The following is a 22,171-nucleotide window of genomic DNA, read 5'->3' on the forward strand; positions in this document are numbered from 1 at the left end:
GGGGACATGGGTTAGTGGGTTAGGTGGGGTTGGGTTGACGGTTGGATTTGATGATCCTTGAGGTCTTTTCCAACCTTCATGATTCTGTGATTCTATGACTGCAGGAGGCTTTGGGTGAGCTGGGAGGGTCGACCCTTACGAAGGTGCTGAGCTTCCAGGGCAGGCAGTGGCAGGAGTGACAAAGCAGCATGGACGCTGCCAGCCACCTACACCCCAGAGCCTGGGGTAGCCCTGACAGAGGGGTCCCCGTTCCTGCTTTACCCTTCACCCAGGCCCCTCAATACCTGCTGCGGTCCAGGGGAACTCAAAGGCTGCGGTGGGTGGCAGAGAGCTCCTGACAGCACAACCCTCCCCACCGCCTCACCCCGACAGCCACACGCAGAGACATGAGGGAGGAGAAAAGACACTGAAAGGAAAGACAGGAGGAGACGACAGACTTTGCAAACCAGAGTCGTATGCCTGGGTGCCACCAGGAATGGCTTGGCTGCTGCGAGGTGTCACCTGCCACCCCTGCCCTGCGGTGCAGGTTTGTTTGGTGAACACCACCCTCCTGAAGACACTGCAGCCCCCAAGGTCTGCCCATGCCAGCAAGGTGACCAAGGTGCAGTGGCTGCAAACAGCTCCTGGAGACCAGAGGTACCAGCCCCACTTGATGGGGGGGTCTCTCCTCAGCAGAGAGGACACTTACCAGAAGGGAAGGTGAGGTTGTCCCTCCACCTCTTAATCCTAATCCCCCTGCACATCGCCAGATGGCTGGGAAAATCTTGGCGATGCTGGGAGAGATGTGGGCTGGGTGGAGAAAAATGCACATGGAGGAAGGCTGGGGCAGCTGTGAGGGGCTCTGCTCTCAGGAGGGGACACAGATGGTCACTGGGGTGAGACCTGCCACAGCGGGACAGCCTGGCAGGGAGGTCCCTGAAGAGCTCGGAGGACTGGGAGGGGAGAGCAGTGCTCTTAGTGCCCCAGCACCCAGGCCTGGGGGAGAGGACCAGGGAAACTCGGGCCAGACAGGACCATTCCTGACATCCTGCCTGGCCTCCTGCAGAGCCCTGCCACCTGCCTCAGTCCCTGCCAGCCCAGCCAGGGCACCCGACTCCTCTGGGTACCTGCGACCTGTGTCCCTGGGCATCCCCATAGCCCCACGGCCGAGCACAGCAGCACTTTGGCATCTGTGCCAACCCACCTGGACTCTCACTCTGGACTGAAAAATCTCTGCCCAGCACAGGGCCTTGAGCATCCTTTGAACTTCATTTCTGAGTGACAACAAGGTGGGGAAGGAGGCAGCACCCTAGGAAAGATACCCAACAGGAAATGGGAAACCAGGTCCCAGGTGCAGAGACCTGGGGGGCCGAGGATGGTGAAGACCTGGTGACTGGCTAGCACTGGCGTGAAATCTGGGAGCTTGTCAAGGCTGAGAAGCCCAGAGGCTCAGAGGACGGCAGTATCAATGTGCAAGGAGGAGCACATTGCCGTCACAGGGGAGGAAGGTGGATGGTTTTGCTCATCTCAGCTCTGTGAGGCTGGGACCACCCTGCAGAGAAGAAGGTGACTGCCACCAAGGGCCTCTGAACACCCTCTCCTCCCCAGTACAGAGAGCAGCTGAAAGTCACCTGCTCAGGAGTGGCAGTGGCAGCAGCTCTGCCAGACACAGCCCTGAGGTGCACCAGAGTCGGCAAGCCCTGCTCCCAAGAGGAGACCGCATGCAAAGTCACTAAAGATGGTTAATCTATAATCTACATAATCCTGCTTCTAGAGTTACCATCAGATCTGCTAAACGCAGCACACAACCACCTGGTGCACAGGGGCATTTTCAGTGCTAGACACGGAGTGTGGATGTCCCAGTGCTATGAAAGGCAGTAGCACGCTGCCTTCCTAGCACTGCTCTGAAAATGCTCCCAGCAGAGCACTTACCATATAGCGCTTAACTGCCTCTAGCCAGGCAGCTTATATGGCATGGAGCTTCTGAAAGAGTATACACATGCACCCGTATACAGTCACATGTGTACATGTATGGATCGCTGAATCAAGGGACACACGCAAAGCAAACGCCTTGAAATTCAATGTGTCTGATCCTCCCCTGGTGTGGGACAGCAGTGTCCTGTGGGTACAGGGAGCTGTCAGAACCCTTTCTCTTCCCACCTGCGCTGATCTGAGGCTGGACACGTGGGTAACTGCCCATCCAGGCACGCACATGGGGGAGACAGGCATAGAGAGTGGGGCAGGGGCTGGCACACATCCTGCTGCTCATGGTCCAGTTCTGAGTGAGCAGACTGTTTTCCACAGGATGCCCGTGCCTACGGATTCAGGGGAAGGGAGGGGAGGGGGCAGCGTGACATGTTGGCTGGCTGGGGACGGTCCCCTACGTAAGGTCCACAGCGCCATGGCTGTGATCTCCATACACTCATGCCATGGGCTGATCCTGGCTTGTCCCTCCTCGGAACCAAACAGAGCAGGGAGAGAGGAGAGGACCCCAACACTCCGCAGAGCTGGACACCACACCAGTATCCCTGTCTCACCCCAGGGCAGGCACTGCAGGTGATGGCAGCAGTGCTCTGTGGGGACAGCCTCGTGCCCAAGCAGCCTGACACTTACATCAATCTCGCTGAGGATGACATCGATGATGCTGCCAATCACTATGAGGAAGTCAAAGACGTTCCAGGGGTCCCCGAAGTAGCCCTGCCAGGGAAGAGGCAGAGGAGTGAACATCCAAGGGTTAAGTCAAGGAGGAGAGAGATGTCAGAACCCAGAGTAGGGAGTGCCAGAAGGATCACAGTGACCTCTGGCGTGTCAGGGAGAGCCAAAAGACAGGACAGTGGTCGGACCTGGTACCCTCTGGTCATTGTTTGGTCCTGTCTTGCCACGGTGTGAAATGAGCAGAGGGGATTGAGGTGGCTAGAGCTATGACCCCACCAATGACAGATGACCCTGAAGATGGGAACAATGGCTGGCTGGCCTGGGTTGGATTTGGCTAGCAAGGGTAGCCCTGACAAACAGTAGTCCTTCCAGAAATTCATAAGTCCTGAGCATTGGGGTACCCAAGGGTCTCACAAGGAGAAGTTCTCTGGAGCTGTAGGCCTGGGGGTGCTTGTATAGGAGAGACACCAAATGCAGGGTAAAGGGAACCCCCAGACCTGGCCTGAGGCTCTCTCCCACTCTCCAGATCATGTCCTCATGTCCTCCCCTCACCTTGGCTTTAAAGGCCATGAGCTTGAGGATCATCTCCAGGGTGAAGAGAACGGTGAAGGCCACGTTGAGGATGTCCGAGATGTGGTTCATTTCTGCAGACTGGTTGTAATGCTGTGGAGAAGGCAGAAGGTGCCACATTAGCCCACGGCAGGTGCAGCCTCCATTGTGAGCCCAGAGGCGTGTGCTGGATGCAGAGCCCCCTCCCACAGACCTATGGCTCAGCAATGATCAGCAAAAAGGAGATTTCCCCCCTGCAGCCCCCTCTCTGGGGTCCCCACATCCAACCAGTCCCACTTTGCTGCTACCCCTGGGGTGCTGGGCACACACCATGAGCTTTGCTGTGTAGGAAAGACCTCCTCCCCAGAAGCTCTCTGGGAGGCGGCAGGGCTGAGCTGACCCGTTCACTGCTGGGGACACCCTCCACCACCCACGGTGGGCACCGTGCCCCTTACCTGCATGCCCAGGCAGATGGTGTTCAAAACATGAGGTACTCGAAGTAGGAGGAGGTGACCACATACCAGATCTGGTACTGGTAGGGGTTCTTGGGGATGTAGCGCCGCAGCGGGCGAGCCTTCAGCGCGTACTGCACACACTGGCGCTGGGGAAGGGAGAGCACAGGCACAGAGTCAGCACCACCACTGCACACCCCCACAGACACAAGCTGGATCCCCACCTTCTCCCTCAGCTCAGTGACATGGGCCAGGGACAGCGATGGTTTGAGTATCTGCTGTGCTTTCTGCAAATGCACCCCCACATGGGACCAAGTTTCCAAAGCCACCGCTTGCCTCCAAAGATTGCCATGCTGCCCTTTTACCAGACCTTCAAGCCCTGAGCCTGCCTGGTTATCATGGCACTCTCCCAGGGTCTCTCAGGACTGGACAAGAGCAGCCTGAAGACACCACATGAACCAGGTGTGAAGGGGACATTGAGTCTTCTTTCTGCACCAGGGAGGTGCTGAGCAGGCCCCAGAAGGCCTGGGCCAGCTCTGAGGGGTTCATGGGCTGCTCACATCAGCCCCAGCACCCTCAGCTCGAGGTGCCTGTGCTGCTTCTGCACGCTGGCTCAGCACCTGAGCATGCCAGCACCTCCTCTGGCCACCATCCCTGCCTAGCTGTCCTCCTCCCCAGCACGTGCCAAGTCCTCTGCCAATGTCAGTCTTGCTTCTGCTGCTTTCAACCTTGATGTCCCCAGCCAGAATCACAGCATGACAGCATCACAGAGAGCCTGGCAGTGGAAGGTGCCTCTGGAGATGCTCAAAGCACGGCCAGCTAAAGCATATTGCTCAGGACTGTGTCCAGTTGGGTTCTGAATACCTCCAAAGATAAAGACCTCACAACCTTTCTGGACAACCTGTTCCAGTGCTTGACCACCCTCACCATAAAAAAAGGGGGTTTTTATGTTTAAATGGAATTTCTTGTTTTCTTCAATTTGTGCCCATTGCCTTTTGTCCTTTCACTGGGCACAACTGAAAAGAGCCTTCCTTCACTCTCCCATGAGGTATTTATACACGTAGGCAAGATCCCTATGAGCCTTCTGTTCTCAACACCAAACGGACTCGGGTCTCAGCCTCTCTTTGTATGACAGATGCTCCAGACCCTCGATCATTTCAGAGGCCCTTTGCTGGACTCACCCCAGTATATCCATGTCCATTTTGTAATGGGGAGCCCAGAACTGGGCACAACTCTCTGCTCCAGCTCAGTCTGGGCACCCTACCTGCACCTGAAGACCCACTCCCTGGTTCTGGCTCACTCTGCCCTTCCTTGGAAGGCTTGTGTTGTGTCCAGTGTGGGTCCAGCTGACCCTGCCCCAGCAGCGAACAGACCTGGGGCAGGTTCAACGCCTCTGCGCCAGCAGTGCCACCACTAAGGGCTGATTCCAACCAGCCAGCCCCAGCAGTGCCAGACCCAGGGCTGGTCCACCTTGCCCTGTCCCAGCAGTCCCAGTTACCTGGTTCTTGTCCAGCTCACAGTTCTTGTACTCGTTCTCCCCCTGCTCCTGGAAGGTAACAATGACAAAGCCCACAAAGATATTCATCATGAAGAAGGCAATGAGGATGATGTAGATGATGAAGAACACTGCAATCTCCACTCGGTAGTTGTAGATGGGGCCCGTATCCTCAGCATTAGTGTCAATGGCCATGTATAGGAGCCTACAAGAGGGAAAGCAAGGCAACAGAGACCCTAATTAGGTGGGAAAGACCATCCCTCCTCTTGAAGGTTACAGAGAGCTCTGGGGACATCCTAAACCCAACAGTGGTAGAACAGAGCTGCTAGGATGACCTTGTCAGCTCCACAGCCACTGCCAGGATGGCTAGCCCTGCTCCTTAGCCTGGGCAGCTCTTCTTTCTTTACCATGGTAAAGGTCTGCAGCAGTGACCTGCTCCAGCACAGAGACCCATCCCTCGGCAGGCCCATACTCACTCTGGCCAGCCCTCAAAGGTGGACACAGTGAAAAGCGACATCATGGCTGAGAAGACGTTGTCAAAGTGGAAGTTGCTGTGCACCCAGACACGCTCCTGTAGCTCAATCTGTGTGGGGTCGCCGTCCACGTAGTTGATGAAATACCCCCTGCAGCAGAAGAGATGCGGTGGTCACGGGGCAGGGCCCCCTTCAGCCCACCCGCTGCAGCACTGGCCGCCCCTGGGAGGGGAGGACGGCCTTGTGCTTGTTTCTGATTTACCCCAGGGTGAGGGAGAACAGCATGAGACCCCAGCGCCACTGTTTGGATGCAGGAACACAAGTGGCCCCCACCACACACCCCCCTCCCCCTCCCTCGCCACTGCCCTGCGGGGGCTGAGCTGCAGAGAGCTCTTACCTGCACTCCTTCTCTGTCATCTTGGATGGATCTGTGCATCTGTAGAACTTGCCCTGCATTTCACAGGGATCAGGAGAGGCTATGATTTTGCTGTGACTTCGGAAGCCCTGGGGAGTTTTGACTTTTTCCCAGCCCACAGTCAGTCCCCACCCTGCCTCCTACCACCACTGGCTTCCCCACTCCGCATACCAACACAACCCAGTTCACAGAGTGTTTCAGGGGCCATGGCAGACCCTGGGGTCAGACCCAGGCTGGGACAAGTAAACGTTGCCTAGTGATAGGAGCAAATCTTCCAGGGCCCTGAGCTGAGACCTATGTAGCTCACCCTACCCGGGAGCCAACCACTTGGAAAACAGGCAAGAAAGCAGTAACCATAGAATTAACTAAAAGTTAAGGTATGCTGACAGGACTGCTCAGTCTGAAAACTCTCCCCACATCGGCTGGGAATTTAAGCTCAATTATTAGAACAAAGCTGAGCTCAGCAAGGGCCAGCTCTGCCTAGGAGCAGCCAAGGCCCAGAGAGAAAGAGTGGTGCTGTGAAAAAGGAAACACTTTGCATCCAAAGCGCTGAGGAAGTCAGAAGCACTTGCTGCCTTAGAAAGGGGGAAACTGAGGCACTACATGGGGAGAGGCAGCTGGTCCCTTTTACATGTGCTGGACCTGGCAATATCCTGGGTGCATCCTGTCCTCCTCCCACTGCTGGCTCTTCTGCCGGGAGGTCTGGTGCAGGCAGAGCACAGGAGAGGACAGCCTGTGCTGACCTCAGCACTGGGAGACACCCCCTCAAGGGCTGTGACAAGAAGAGCCTGCCCAGGATGTGCCTTGAGCAGAACATCACTCCTGTCCATCTGAGACAGGTCTCACCTTGAAGAGCTGGACCCCGATGCAGGCAAACATGAACTGCAGCAATGTCGTCACAACCACAATGTTACCGATAGTCTTGATGGCCACGAACACACACTGGACCACATGCTGCGGAGGTCGAGGACAGTGCACACGTGAGTATGCCTGCGGCAAGCCCCTGCTGCATGTCCCACACCCTCTCACTGCAGGGGTGGGTCCCAAGACCCCTTCCACAATGGGGAGAGGGAAACTGTGTTCCTGGTCCCGCAAAGCCCACAGGGCATGATGCTCACCACATAACCTCCTGTGAGGACTCCCATGGGCCGAGGACCCCCAGCCCCAGCCTTCCTCTTACCTTCAGGCCCTTTGCCCTGTTAATGGCTCGCAGAGGTCTCAGCACCCTCAGCACCCGGAGGATCTTCACCACTGAGATGGTACTGGACCTGAGGAGGAAGGCAGAGCTGAGATGGGGCGACTCCCCTGCCCAGGCCAGCCTGACCCAGCCCCACCAAGCAGCCAGGGAGGCCAGGCTGGGACCAGGGGTGAGGGGCAAGGGACGGCAGAGACATGCAGATGTCACTAAACCAACACCCCACATAAGGCCAAGGGACACTGGCAGCTAGAGAAAGCAGCTCCAAATGGAATTCCTACCTAGATCTCCACCTTCGACACTCAAGGAGTTTGCCTCCCAGTTGTCCATGCCCTGTCCCACTAAGCATGACTTTATGGACATGGGCCAATGCCCAGCCCTTGGGCTAGCTGCTTCTTCTCCATCCAGCATGGAGAGCTCCATCAACCCAGCTGCCCTGCCAGGCTAAACAGACCAAGCGTGCACCCCGCGATGCATGGAGGAGCTTACTCAATTCCCATGGAGATGAGGGAGACGGCGACCACCAACAAGTCGAGGATATTGAAAGAGTTCCTGCAGAAGGAGCCTTTGTGCAGGAAAGCACCATAGGCTGTCATCTGGGGAGCAGAAGGAGTTAGGAGAGAGGCCAGGCAAGGCGCGGGGGCATGGTCCCTCCGTAGCCCTGGGGCGGACAAGGCACGAGGGGCTTCTCACATGGCCTGGGGACCCTATCCTGCTCAGAGCTCTACCTCTGCAGCCAGGCAGGAAGCTGACTTCAGCTGGACATCCTCTGTATTGTACTGGCTGGAGAGAAAACACTTCCCAGAAAAAGACTTCCCAGTCATTCAGCAAATTAAAGAGGAGAAGAGTAAAGAGACTTAGAGTGGGAGCAACATGCAGCAGCTGCTGAATTACTGTTTTACTCGACAGCTTTCTGTTGCTTTCTCTTTCTCAAAGTTTTTCTTAAGGTCATGTCAGAACGAAAATGCCGGTGCCATGGCCCATCTGTTCCTGCATCACATCAGCCAACTCAGCTGCCTGGCCTCCCTGGAAGGGACAAGTGGCCTCTGGAGTGGGTTACGCACTGCCTAGACTGCATGAACTCTGGGGAGGTGAGGATCAGCTGGCAGCTTCTCCTCAATGGGACCTCGAGTGTGTATCCAAAGCGCGTGAGTGCCCGTGGCCAGAACAGTCTAGACCCATGCACAGGGTCACGCGCATGGCCAGGACCATGGGGCAGAGGGACTCACCTTCAAGACTATTTCAACTGTGAAGACAGAGGTGAAACCAATGTCAAAGTATCCGAGAACCTGGGGACAGATGCACCAAAACTGGATGAGATTTGGGCAACATGGGAAATGCTCCAGCGTGTTCAAACGTCCTGGCATTGTGGTTTTGCCCTTCACTCTGTGGACTTGGGACCCCATCCCATCTAGCTCAACACAGCCTGCAAACCCAGTGGCAGGAAGATGCCAGAACTTCCTTCAGTGTCGCTGATTTTCCGCAGTGCATGACCCAACCTGCAGCCTGGGACCATGCTCTCAGTTTCCAACTGAGTGGGGCTTGATCTGATTCACTTGAAAGCATCTGACCCCAAAAGCACGGAGTGCCCTGGGAAGTGTCTCATGTGAGAGCCCCCCACCCCTGCCAGACACCACTTGGGTACAGACCCATTTGTGCCTTGTGTGGCTAGACCTGTGGCTACCACTGCTCCATGCCAGCAGCATTTCAGGATGCGGCACACACCAGTGGTCCAGTTTGCCACCTAGAGCGTATGACACCCTCCCAGAGGCAGGGATGAAATCACACTACCTGCTTAGGCATGACACCTGGACAAGCAGGTCTCTGCTTACTGGGGAGCTGGGGGTCTCCATGAGGTTTCCCCCACCCATCCCAAGCCTCCACGGCTACACGGGCACCTTGTTGCGGAAGGACTCGGCCCGGATGGGATCCTCAGCTGCCAGCGAGATGCTGCTGAGCAGAATGAAGAGCAGGATGAAGTTGGTGAACCAGGTGGCATTGACAATTCTGTGGCACAGCATCCGAAACCTGCCAGGGACAGAAACGGCAGGAGATTCTGCAAGGGGCCAGAGGGACATCAGACAGGGCCACGGTAGCTGGGAAGAGGATTATGGCTAAACCCTGAGGCCCTAGGCATGAAGGGATGTCTGTGCCGACCCTTCCACAGAGAAGACTTTTCCCAGTGAGCCGGCTCCCTTCAGAGCTGGCTGTTACACACAAACAGGACCCCACCGGGAAGGGTCGGTGCCAGAGGTACCCAGGCTCCACAAGGCAGGAAGAAGAGTCAGTGCCTACTTGTTGGTTGGGCTGAAGATGAAGAAGGAGCTGGCTTCAGGCATGGGCACAGCCTTCTCTTTCAGCTGGAGCTCTGCGAGAGGACGTGGCCGAGGACTCAGGGGGATTTCAGGCTCATCTTCCTCATCGTCACCTGCAGGGTGGCCATGAGGAGGGAAAAGGAAAGAATCACCCACAGAGGGAGAGGGAATATGACCTTATGGACAATCCTCTGATCCTATGATCCTGATTTGGCATCTGTGCCAGAAGGACCTCAGTACCCTGAAGGTGGCGGATGGTCACCACATCCTTCACCCCTCACACAGGCAGGGTTCTGCAGTGCCTCCCCAGCTTGGCTACTGCCCTGCCAGGGACAAGCCTTACCTGGGAAGTCTGCAGAAGGGTAGGGGTCTTTGATCTCATTGACATTGGATTCAAATTCATCCACTTTTAACTGAAATGAGAGACAGAAAGTAGGACATGTGGCTGTGTGCACCAATATTGCTGCCAAATGTTGCACACTGGCCAGACTCTATCACCTTGGAAGCCGTGTGGGGCAAGCAATGTCTCTGCATTTGGCCCGTAAAGCACTGAGCACATGGAGTCCTAGCTCAGGATGGAGCAGGGCGAGGGAAAACACCTCAGGGGTGCTCCAGTCTGAGCAAAAAGCAATACCAAGGGGATGGAACAGGAGAATGTGTGCTGGGCAGCTCTTGGGTGACTCCTGGGCGAGTTCCCATGGGGCATCCCTGGAAAGTGGATAGGGAAGTAGCTGCTGGCGCCAGATGCTTTTAAGAGGCAGCTCAGAACACAGTCAGCACAGCCCAAGAGAGGCTTTTGCCTACAGGGGGTGCCGGTGTGGACATAAAGGAGATCTGGAATGCTGCTGACCTGCTCTGCTGCCCTCCACACTGGTGTGCACCAGCCCGTCTCAACCACTGACAACTGGCTGTGGCCCAGGAAATTAGTTAGAGGAAAAGGATCCCCAGCAATAGACCTGTTTCACCAGGCAACATGTCCTCCCTGGGCCCACAGAGCCCCCATCACCAGAGGATGCTAAGGTGAGGAGCAATTCTGGACCAGAAGAGTCCAGACCCAGGCTGGCTCCAAGCCTTTTTCCAGTCCTGGCTGGTGGGAGGAGGAGCCTGGTCCCTCACCAGGAGCACCCCAAGGCTCAGGCCCATCAGCACTGACCTTAGCTGTTGTAGGAATCCCTTCTCCCTTCACTTTCTGCTCAAGCTTCTTTGCCAGCATCTGCTTCTCATCTTCAGACTTCTCTGGGTAACCTCTGAGCGGAGAGGAGGGATGAACAGGAACTGAACTGTGGGCAGCAGCATGGGCGATGCCATTCTGTCCCCTCACACCAAAGCACCTGATTTGGGAGCTCCCACCGCCAAGGACTACAGCACTCACCTGGACATCCTCCGCCGTTTGCGTTCCTCTGCTTTGGCCTTCTGGGCTAAGGTCAGGCTCTCAGCCTCAGCCAGGTTATCAACTGCGATGGCCAGGAAGACATTGAGGAGGATATCTGGAGCAACGGCGCTAAGGGTATGAAATTGGTTCCCATTTGGAGGATGGGGCTGGAGCTGCCCGTGGTCCCCCGCATGCCCTGAGAAACCTTCCTGGAGTTGGGCCCTTGAGATAACCCTGGCTGGTGACCCCTAACCCCGCGCCCATCCTTGTGAGTAATGAGCTCTGGGCTGGCTGCCCTCTCTGCATCAGCTCAGTCTGTCCAGCTCAGTCTCATTACTGCATTGACTGATCGCTGAATCTACACTTGCTGGCCATCAAAACTGGCCCTGTGGGGTGCTTTCCCCCAGAGCTCAGACCCCAGCCACCGCCAGTGCAAGCCCTGAAGCCTGTGGTTTGCTCCCTTGCTGTTCAGAACAGAAAACCTTAAGGCAAGCACTGAAAAGGTCAAGAAAGCCTCTCCCTCCCTCTCCTTCACCAGCCTGGGTAGCTGATGCTAAGGCACTGGGCTTGGCCTCGCAGGCAGAGGATACAGTTCCCACAAACGAAGAGGATGATGAAGTAGATGCAGACCAGCATGCCAGGGAAGGATGGGCCCCCGTAGGCCATGATCCCATCATACATGATTGAATTCCAGTCCTCTCCAGTCAGGATCTGGGGGCAGAGCAGAAACAGGGACTCAAGAGCCCACACAGCACAGCAGAACCCGACAGCTCGATCCTGCCCTCCTGGCTCCAATCCCAAACCCCCACAACCCCTACAGCCCCACGGCCAGACCCACCTCCCCGCTCCAGCCCTGAACCTGCGCTACTGCTTTTGACCCCAATCGCATCTCCATGCTCCTGCACAAAGCCACACCACCTCCCACAAACCCACATCCCTCCGAGTACCAGCTCTTGCCAGGTGACCCCGTGGCTCTGCAGAGACCCCCAGCACCCTGTCCAGTGCCCGGCCGCACTTCCCACAGCCCCAAGACCTGGAAGACACTGATGAGGGCCTGGGGGAAGTTGTCAAATGTGCTGCGCCGCACTTCCATGTCCTCGAAGTCAAACTTGCCCCCAAAGAGCTGCATGCCCAGCAGTGCAAAGACGATGATGAAGAGGAAGAGGAGGAGGAGCAGAGAGGCAATGGAGCGGACTGAGTTGAGCAGGGAGGCCACCAGGTTGCTCAGGGACGTCCAGTACCTGGGGAGAGGAGACACAGGAGCGTGCGGGAGGGGAAGGAATGGGCAGGACCAAGTAGGCGCAGGGAACAGACCGTCTCGCCCAGGGGGATGTGCCAGCCACCCAGCAAGGGGGGCTCTGAACCAGCAGCGCTCACAGGCAGGCACTGGGACTGCTCCAGCCAGGCCCCAGGAGGTGGAAATGAAGCTCCAGGCGTGGTGTGACAGGCAATACACCCTGCTGCCTGCACAGGGCACCAGCAGGCAGGATAGGGAATGAACACACAGTGCGTTGGTGCCAAAAAGGGGAGCCCGGAGTCCTGGCCCACAACACTCCCATTTACAACACCCCAGAACCCAGAGCGAGAGGGACCCCAAGGAGACTTCCAGCAAGCCCTGCTCTGTCCTCCTTGTCACTCCCAGACCATGTCTTGGAGACAGAAATTCCCAGCCTGGCCTTGTTCCTCCAGCCAGGACCTACCAGCTCTGCTCCTGCTGCAGCCCTCCCCAGGCCAAGGCCAGTGACGCCGGGGGCCCGCGAGCCCCCAGCACCCACAGAGCTCCTTCCCCACCTGGTGATCTTGAAGATGCGGAGGAGCCGGATGCAACGCAGCACAGAGATGCCCAGGGGTGACAAGGTGCCGAGCTCCACCAGGATGGTCTCCAAGATCCCCGCACACACCACGAAGCAGTCAAAGCGGTTGAAGAGCGACATGAAGTACTGGCGCAGACCCAGCGCGTACATCTTGAGCAACATCTCAGCCACAAAGAGTGCCAGCAGCACCCGGTTGGCATTGTCTAGGGTGAGAGACCCAGCCCATCAGAGCACGGACCTCTTCATCTCAGCACAGCACAGCAGGAACTCGTCACCTCCCTTCTCCACCCCCGAGCTGCAGCTGCAGCAAATGCTGTTTTTGAGGGAGCACAGAGGAGAGGAAGATGAGGAGAAGGGTGATGTGCAACGGTGTGCTTGTACGCGTAGGAGCACGGCTGTACTGTGCGTGAGTCCATGCAGTGCACGCATGGGTGTGTACCTGTGGCTGAGCTGTGTACACGCGTGCATGCCTGTACTCCGTGCATCTGTGTGCGTCTGCACGTGGGGGGACACAGGTGGTGTGACTGCAGGCATAAATGTGTGTGGCTGCACTGCATGAGTGCGTGCAATGTGTGTTCATGTGCATCATGCAGGTACAGGCATAAATGTGTGTGTTCACCAGGCAAATCCACGTCCCTAAGAATACCATGCATGTACAACCGTGTACCACGCACGCTCAATGTGCAGCTGTGCGACAGTGCAGCGGGGATGGTGCACACACACCTGTGTGCAGGCTGTGTTTGTGTGCACGAGCAAGTCTGCATGTGTCTAACAGCCCCTGTGCCATGCCAGTGTGGCCATGCATGCACAGGAAGAGTTCACGCACACCTGCAGGGCAGCAGGGTGTCCCGGGCCCTCCCTCTTCCTCAGGCTCTTTGCTCACCTTGCACCCTTGTCAGCCACTCTGGCTGGAAGTGGTGCTCAGAAGCGATGGAGAGGGTGTTCAGTGCCACCAGCAGGATGACAAGCCAGTAGAAGAACTTGGACTTCACCACATCCCTGCACTTCCTACGAAACATTCGGTTCCAACGCCTCCACTGACGGCTGGAGAGATGGCCAAAGGGTCAGCAGGGCTGGCCAGCGGGTCCTGCCCAGCCTGGGGCTGTGCCTGCAGGCTGCAGAGCAAAGCCACCCCTGCTCCCGTCACCAGGGCCCTTCCCTGAAAAGGGCTCAGGAACATAACCCTGCCCCTGGCACTTGATGCTCAAGCATTGCGGTTCATTCACTCAAACACCTCACGGCTCCTTTTTGCCCTTCAGTCCCCTCTGGCTGGCTGCTACAAGCCCAGCTCCTAAATAACGAGACATGCTGCATGGGCCAGGAGAGGATGCTCAGAGCCTGGTCCCAGAATGAAGAGGTTGTTCACCTTGAAGTGGCTTTTTGCCAGTAACAGAGCATAATCCCCTGTTCACTGGCTGCAATGTTTGCTTCTCTCCCTGAGCACGCAGCCCTTGGCTCCCCCTCAGAAGCTGACAAGAAAGCCTGGCCCAGCCAGGACAGCGAGCGAGAGGCTGCGCAAGCACAGCAGCAGATGGTCCAACCAGTGCATACTTACAAGTAGAGAATCCACTTGTTCATGCCCTCAATTTCATACAAGCTCTCTGTCTCTGACCCTCCTTCATCCGATGGCATCATACCTATGGAGGCAACGACATCCCAGGCTTTCCTTGGAGCCCTTGGAAAGAACATACGGGAGGGGACCACTCCCAGGAGCACATCAGGAAGAGCTTCCCCATCAGAAGTTAAATCAAGAAACGCCATCTCAGGGAGACAGCAGCAAGAGTTTGAACAGAAGGTTTCAAGTGCCAGGTGCAAAACCCAGCAGGAGGCAGCAGGAGCACCTGCCCCTCAGCAAGAGCAGCAGCAACCCAGAGAGGCAGCCGGAGCAGACCGCAGCGTGTACGCAGGCTCCCCCAGCGCGAGACACCCCCAGCACACAGGAGACTGGGGGCTGCTGTGATCTGAGCAAATGCCGAACAACAGGAGCTATGTAAGAGCACTGGTCACAGGTGTGCAAGAGGCATTTTTTCTTTCCCACTGCTTCCCAAGGCTCTTTGCACACAAGTCCCAAGGCTCAGCGTGAGGCATCAAAGGTTATTTCACTAGGCAGGGTGGCCCAGCAGATACACCAGCTCAGCAGTGGAGATCCCCAGGCCTTGGAACCTTTGGCTAGATGCCTGTACATTCACCTCCTCCCCCAAGCCACTTTTAACCCCTCAAAATTGGCAAGCAATGGCAAGAAATTAATGCATCTGTTAGTGTGCGAGCTAGAAACCCTGCACTCTGCCCCTGCACGCAACAGCGCACGCGCTCCTCCTGGCTTCTCATGGCCATTTCAAGAGCGTTTTGCCAAAGGAAACCTAGACCTTTGTAGTAGTCTGCAAATATTAAACACGGTGCTTGAGGTGGAGATCTAGCATGAGAGACAAGTTATTGCTAGTTTGGGTCAGATGCAATAAAATGATTCAGGAAAGAAAAAAAATATAAGGAAACTTTTCTGCAGATGTCAAAGCATTTTGTTTCATAGATTTTCAAGCAAAACAAGTCTGTGATTTCTCCAAAGGTCTCTACCCTTCCTCTCTAGGATGGCCAGTGTTTGGAACCCAACCGTCATGCTACAGATCTTTGACCAAGCACAGCTGGTACCTTCTCCCCTGGCCCGGTCACTGTCCATGACCTCTGCGTGGGTGATCCAGTCCATGTAGCCCTTCAGATCCTCCTCCAGCTGCTGCTTCTCCCGCAGCTTCTGAAACGTGCCCCGTGACTTGGCCTTCTCACGCTCTTTGGTGAATTCTCTGGGACAAGGCAAGCAGCAGAGCCAGACTCAGGATGGGGACAGTGTGGAGATCAGGTACCACAGCCCTGTGCCCGTCCTTGTAGAAAGAAAAAAGCCTGAAATACCCCACCACCTCGTGCTACCACCAGATCACTCTGGTGATTTCCTCTTTCTTGGCTCTGTTTCATGATGCAAAATTACGGGGGATCATCATCTGATGCCCGACGGCAGGCAGGGTTTCCTCCCCACTGCTGGCTGCTCCTCGGGAGCTCCTTGCTGCAGGATGCTGTGGTCGGACAGGCCACCACCAGAAGCTGGAGGCTGTGGGAGTTCTCCAGCCCTGCTGAGGTTTAGAGCGAGTGGGGTCTCACCCATCCAGGGGACAGAAAGCTGCCCCAAGCTCTCCATGTGGGGATGGTGCCATCACATGGCAAGTATACAGGATGCTCTTTTCATGGTACTATGGAAAAAACAGGTTTGCCAGTGCAGGGGGTCTCACTCTTCTCATTCTTTTTAAACTAATTTCTTTTCTCTCTGGTATCCAGCAGGACTGTAGATCTGCTGCCCAGCCAGTCTGGTGTTGCCACGTGTTAGTAATACATCTCAGACATTACAACAATAATTAGACATACTAAGCCTCAGGATTTTCCAGGCCTTGCCTGGATTTTCTCGATCTCCAGCAAATTTTAGCTATATTTGCAAAAATATTTCAGAAACTTTTGCTGCGCCTGCAAATTACTCTAGGATCAGATGACTATTGCCCAGCTCATCCTGCTGTTACAGCCAACTCCATGCAAGGGTCAGGTGTCTGTGGGCTGTCTTGTGGTTTCGAGCTTGTTTTAGTTATACTAATACCCAATTTATTTTAAGCTTATGCAGTTGTATGGTTCTTGCCATAGAAGAGAACAAATCCAAGTAATTAGGGTATAACTAACGCTGTGAACTAATAGAGACAATGAGTGTGATCCACTTGCACACACAGGACTGAAACATATAAAAAAGACCCTGCGCCTACACAGAAGTGAGGAGGAAAGCCCCCATCGCTCCCCAGGACAACACAGACTTCCCAGCAACAAAATCGGGATGCTGGCACCTCGCCACGGCGATGCATAGTAGGTTGAGCGTTGCACCAGAGATATTTTGCGCATAGCACCTTTAACTGTACTGCTCTTGGAATTAGCACTAATTGAGTCATTTGGCACAGGAGTGTTGTGATCATTGTAGCCAGACTGATGATAGCTCGTTGTTGTACTTGGGTGAGACTGTTGAAGCACTGGTTAGACCAACAACTCTCTCAGATCCCTTGCATTGATATCAAAGGTGTTTTCCTTAGGTTGGCCATAAGGAAATTGCATGTGCCCACAACAGGACAGCAGCGCTGTGGGTACCACTGGGAACGAGTGTCTCGATCCACAGCCGTGGGGTAAAGACTGCTGCGTTGAGCTCCCTCCTCAGCTTCTTTGCTGTGAGTGCTGGCAGACCACACTACAACCACCTAATAACGTGCTCCACAGTTCTGCTTGCTGACAGCTTCTTGTGCTACAGGGAAGAGATTTCTGTGCTAGGTGTTGAGCTAAAACCTCAGACGGTCATGGACACTAACACAAAGTAACTCACTCAAGGCTCAGGGTTGCTAAGCATGTAAAAAGGTGGAGAGGAATAGGAGAGGAAGAGGAACAGAAACTTTCCCAGGCTTTCTTCTTGTATAGTTGAAACCAGCCAACATCCACACTCTGATCACGCTCACTGATCTGCTGGCAAAGAGAAAGGAGAGGGTGGCACTTACCCGCTGAGCACTCCCAGCACCAGGTTAAGAACAAAGAAAGAGCCAAGTAAGATAAGGCTGACGAAATAGATCCAGGGCCATTCATTCCCCATGGCATCATTTACCTGGCAAAGAGAAAGGCAGATGAAGCATCCTGGACACACTGTCTGCTGTCTCTCTCCTCCTAGGGCCCCCTCAACAGCCTCAGAGAGCTTTGACCCTCTAAAGTGAGTGCTTGGGATGGCAGCAGATAAACCTGACTCTGGGTCCTGGCTCTTTATGACTCTGCATCTGGTTTCAGTGGAAGTAAAGCCAGGACCAAGCATTTTGGGAGCAGATTTAAATATCAGCCCCATGCCTAAGCCTCAGCAAGACAGTGTTCCAGGGACTGCAAAACATGGTGTTTTGCTGGAGAAGGATCCACCAGCCTGCCGTTCCCATGCCTGGCCTCACAAAGGCGAGGGCTGGAGCACCCTCCCACCTGTCTGGAGAGCAAGGACAGCCTGGGCAGTGCCTGCAGAAAACATGCCTGGTGCACTATGGGATGTGCATCACAGGATGAAGCTTGGTGGGGACAGGATGTCTTTCACTGGTGGAGAGACCCAGCCCTCCTATGAGGGTCCTGTGTCCTGGAGGGAATTCCCCACTCTGAGGGAGGGCCAGCAGTGACCTCTGCCGAGCCAGGCACCAAGCCCAAGCTGCTGGAGCCTACCCAATAGAGGACTTCGGTCCAGCCCTCCATGGTGATGCACTGATAGACTGTCAGCATGGCAAAGCCAAAGTTATCAAAGTGAGTGATGCCGTTGTTGGGCCCCGGCCAGCCGCTTCGGCACTCAGTGCCATTGATGGTGCAGTGTCGCCCGTGGCCAGAGCTGGTGCATGGGGCTGGCTTCTCTGATGCCACCGTGGCAATCACATCTGAGGGGGAAAGCCATCGTGTAATCAGCAGGTCAGGCCAAGCAGAGCAGTTCCCAGCACCTCCCAGCCTCCTGCAGCAGCTTTCCAAAAGGGGCCCCTTTCACCAGCTCCTCACACCACATCCCATTCCCAAGCTGGGTGCTGCACCATTCTTCCATCCTGCCACACCCCCAGGCCTGACGCTGGCAAGACCAGACCTTCTGCTTCCCACAGAGCCTCTACAGTCCCCCCACAGCAGCCACACAGACATCTCTGCCATATTGCCCCCCATCACCGCCCCACCTGTCCCGAGATAGTAGCAGGTCTTGTGCATCCTGCCCTTGAAGAGCTCCTGCCCGACAATGGCGTAGATGATGATCATGAAGAGCACCAGCAGGGCGATGTGGAGTAAGGGCACCATGGCCTTGATGATGGAGTTGAGGACGACCTGAAGGCCTGCACCAAGGGGAAGGGACAGGAGGTCAATCACTTCCTAAACAGCTTTAGGTGCACCTTGCATTCCTCCCCGCCCCTCTGACAAGCAGCCTCAGAAATGCCCTGGGCCAAGGGAAGAGGGGCACTGGAGGGCTGGGACTGAAATCTCTGAAGCAAGAAATCCTTTCTCTACCCACCATGGGAGCAGAGCCAGGCACCAGGCAGTGCTGGAGGCTGCTTCGTGCCCCTCCATTTGTTCTGTTGCTCTCATCCTGGTTGTATCCACATGAGTTATGGGAGAAGGACATCTCTACCCTGAGAAACTAGAGTGAGGTCCTGGCCCCTTTCACACTGGCCACCCAAAGGTGTTGACCCCTAGCCAAGGAGGGAGCTACATGCGTGCTGACCTGCTGATCCCCAGTGCTGACAACCACAAGCTGAAGGGATGAGCAAGAACCTGTGGCCCCTCCACACCCACCCTGAGGCTCAGCATGACCCAGAAGCAACAAGAAAGCTGCGCCATGGCCCCCAGCCCTGGCCAGGCACAGGGGGTTCAATCCACCCAACAGCCCTTTACACTGTCAGGGCGCCCAACACCCACTCGGTACTCCAGACACCAGGCGCAGGGGTCTCAGCACACGAAATGCTCGCAAGGCCTTCACGTCGAAGCCGCCTTTTCCCCCTGAAGTCCCTCCCTGCTTCGCATTGACCTGCTCCAGGGTCATGGTGATAAGCCTGAAAGAGCCGGGGCACAGAACAGGGAAGAAAGGGGGAGAAGCACAAGGAAGGACAGGGGGAAAGAGAAAGGCATGAGGATGGAGACCAAGAAATCTGTGCTAAGGAGTCAGTGCTTTGCAGGCAGGAAAGCAGGAGACAGGACTCTGCCAGCCGCGCTCAGCACGGTCTCCATGCTGACCTGCAACACAGGCAGCACCCAGGGAACAGCTCTTGGCTAAGTCCAGCTCCTGGGCACACGCACAGCTGGGCACTCCTCTGCCGAGTGCCATCTCCACTGCTGAGCAGCCGGGGGCCCTCCCACCCCTGGTGCCCAGTGGACCCTCTCCCTGTGTGCCAAACCCTGGAGGACCCCATGCCACTCCCATTCTCCAGGGCAAGGAGACCTGAGAGGTGTTCAGGAGTCAGATAGGAAGAAAGAGGAGTCAGAGAAGATCCCAGGGGATGCCAGGGTATGAAAAAGGAGCCCATGGGAGAAGGCCATGAACTGAGACTACGAGTTGCCCCCAAACCCACTGCAGTCACTAGAAAAAATGAGGTTGCTGATGGGTTATGGACCAGGCCTGACACAAGCTGAGCACCAGCAGCTTCCCCTCCTTGCATTACCCTAGGGACACAATGGAGAAGTCGAGCACATTCCAGCCGTTTCGGAGATAGGCATCCGTATGGAAAAGAAACCCGTAGGCAATTATCTTCAGCATCGCCTCGATGGCAAAGAAGATGAGGAAGGCGTATTCGATCTTCTCCTGGGGATTGGAAAGGCAAGCAGAGAGGATGCTCCGTTAGAGCAGACTGTCACCTCCCTTGGCATCACCACCACGCACGGCTGCCCCCCACGTGCCTCTGGATCAGCTCCAGCTGCCAACCCATCTGTGGTCTCCCACGCACACCAGGCAGGAAGGGCTGGCATGCTGAGCTGCCACATGTCACCCTCTGCCCTGCAGCGTGATCCTCTGCATCCCTTCAGCTGCACACTGCCAGGACCACGTCCCTGGGCTCTGGGTACCTGTTCTTACAAACTACGCCAGCAAAGCCACCCCCTCCCAAGCCAGCACCCAAAGAGGTCTGGCCCAGGGCACTGCACATCTCTGGTTCTCCTCCCTACTGCCTCACCCTGCCCATTCCCCTGCAGCCTTCCTCCCGCAGGCAGCACTGATGTCTTCTCCTCATCCTCTCCAGCTGAGGGCTTGCTGGGTCTGTCCTGCAGACACCACACAGTCACCACGGGACCAGCCAGCTGCACTGCAGCTTCCCTTGTGCCCTGGGCTCCCAGGAAACGAGGCCCTGGGCTCAAGACCTCCTGCCTCATGCCAGAGATCTGCCTGGCAGGGTGAGCTGCTAGAAACTGGCCTGAGGGCTCCGCTGGGCAGAGGCACTGTGCCCGCTCCCAGGTGGGACCTGGCACCCCACTGCAGGGACTCGGCACAGCCCTGCAGCCACAGGGCTCAGAATAGTTTGTCTTTCCCCCGAGCGCGGCCAAGAGCTGCCTGTGCCCACCTGGTTCTGCCTGTCACTGCAATCGCTGCCCTTGCTGCTGATGGGTCTTTCCAGACTGGGATTAACATCCGAAGCAGCCAGATGGACGGGGGTATTTATATTTCTGGTTTCCATGGCCCCTCTCCTCCTTCTGCACCCCATGAAGGGCAAGGAGCATCCCGGCTTGCGCTCTGCAAGGAATTGCACCCAGAAAGGCAAAAATGTCTCTCAGAGACTAAAGCGGGAGCGAGGCTCCACTAGGCAAAGCTGCAGTGCTGCAAGCACACCTTTCAAAAGCAGTGGCCGCGACAAGTGTCCCTGTACGACTGTCACCCCAACAAGGGCCAGTTCCTTGTTGGATCTGAGGATGGTGATGGTAAGAGCGGAGACCTCAGCACTGCGATTCAGGGTGTGATCAGGGCTCTGTCTTCAAGGTTTTAGCGAAAGCAACTCAACGCCACTCGCCTCCCCCCTTATCAGTGACAGATCCTCCCTCGTCTGTCCCCAAAAGCCTGTCCTTGCAATCCCCGATATGCAAACTCTCCTCTTGCGAGGATCATTTCGGGTACAGAGAGGCTGCAGGGTGGCAGCAGCAGCCAGTGGTGTGGTGGGCTATCTCCCCTGCTGCAAAAGGAGGAGAAACAGGGGAGCCCACTGCAAGCCCCAGCAGTCCTGCAGCTGTCGAGGCCCAGGCTGGTGAGCGTCAGGATCCAGGCTGGACCCCAGCATTGCAAAAGCTACTTCCTTGCCCTGCCTCATCCATCACGGTAGAATCAGACTCCAGGGTCTCTGACTAGCAGGGATCCCCCTCTAAAAACCCCTTGCCCAGCATCACAAGGTGACTTGCTATTCCTTGGAGGTCCCTTGGAGAAGCCCAAACCAGATGAACAGTGCTTTGGCCAGCTCCAACAGTATTTTCCCACCATGTACAGTCAGCAAGCTGCAAGTTTCAAACCTGAGCCAGCAGACAAGCCCCCTGCAGCCTGGCTACATTCCCTATATCCTGGGAGAGGCAGTAATTGCAAACTTCCTTACAGTACCAGCTCACTGTTGTGCTTTGCAGGCCCAGCCACATGCATGGAGCCAGGTCACCCTGATCTCTCCTGCTGGTGTAACCTCTCCAGTACACCTACTGTGCCCTCGTCACCCCAGAATGCAGAGCTGGCGACCCACGGTGGGACGCTGCTAAGGGAAGGGCAGCCTGGCACAGCTGGGATTGGGTGTACGAAGAGCCCAGCCTTGAAAAAGCCACCGGAAGAAGATGCAGGTCTTTCTAACATACGGGGCTGCTACACACACCCACGCTTCAACCATGTTGGGGGACACAGAGGAACCTGATCCGCGGGTGCTGAGTGAGCCGCAGAGCAGCAGGA

At 56.1% G+C, this 22,171-nt stretch overlaps 1 protein-coding gene across 1 annotated transcript in view; it reads right to left on the reverse strand.

Moving 5' to 3' along the window:
* CACNA1S (calcium channel, voltage-dependent, L type, alpha 1S subunit) overlaps positions 1 to 22,171 on the reverse strand; it is a 44,293-nt gene that overhangs the window by 14,179 nt on the left and 7,943 nt on the right. Inside the window, 27 exon segments of the mRNA XM_010078633.1 lie at positions 2,593 to 2,676; positions 3,187 to 3,297; positions 3,639 to 3,664; positions 3,667 to 3,784; positions 5,134 to 5,335; positions 5,607 to 5,753; positions 6,001 to 6,053; positions 6,865 to 6,972; positions 7,199 to 7,286; positions 7,703 to 7,809; positions 8,443 to 8,502; positions 9,112 to 9,241; positions 9,509 to 9,641; positions 9,872 to 9,941; positions 10,682 to 10,775; positions 10,901 to 11,015; positions 11,491 to 11,611; positions 11,934 to 12,141; positions 12,692 to 12,917; positions 13,598 to 13,758; positions 14,270 to 14,351; positions 15,361 to 15,509; positions 17,277 to 17,380; positions 17,968 to 18,173; positions 18,456 to 18,608; positions 19,189 to 19,322; positions 19,929 to 20,068. Of these exon segments, the coding sequence (XP_010076935.1) occupies positions 2,593 to 2,676; positions 3,187 to 3,297; positions 3,639 to 3,664; positions 3,667 to 3,784; positions 5,134 to 5,335; positions 5,607 to 5,753; positions 6,001 to 6,053; positions 6,865 to 6,972; positions 7,199 to 7,286; positions 7,703 to 7,809; positions 8,443 to 8,502; positions 9,112 to 9,241; positions 9,509 to 9,641; positions 9,872 to 9,941; positions 10,682 to 10,775; positions 10,901 to 11,015; positions 11,491 to 11,611; positions 11,934 to 12,141; positions 12,692 to 12,917; positions 13,598 to 13,758; positions 14,270 to 14,351; positions 15,361 to 15,509; positions 17,277 to 17,380; positions 17,968 to 18,173; positions 18,456 to 18,608; positions 19,189 to 19,322; positions 19,929 to 20,068 (3,330 nt within the window).

This window comes from Pterocles gutturalis, unplaced genomic scaffold (assembly GCF_000699245.1).
Source record: "Pterocles gutturalis isolate BGI_N339 unplaced genomic scaffold, ASM69924v1 scaffold9693, whole genome shotgun sequence".
Lineage (NCBI taxonomy): Eukaryota > Metazoa > Chordata > Aves > Pterocliformes > Pteroclidae > Pterocles > Pterocles gutturalis.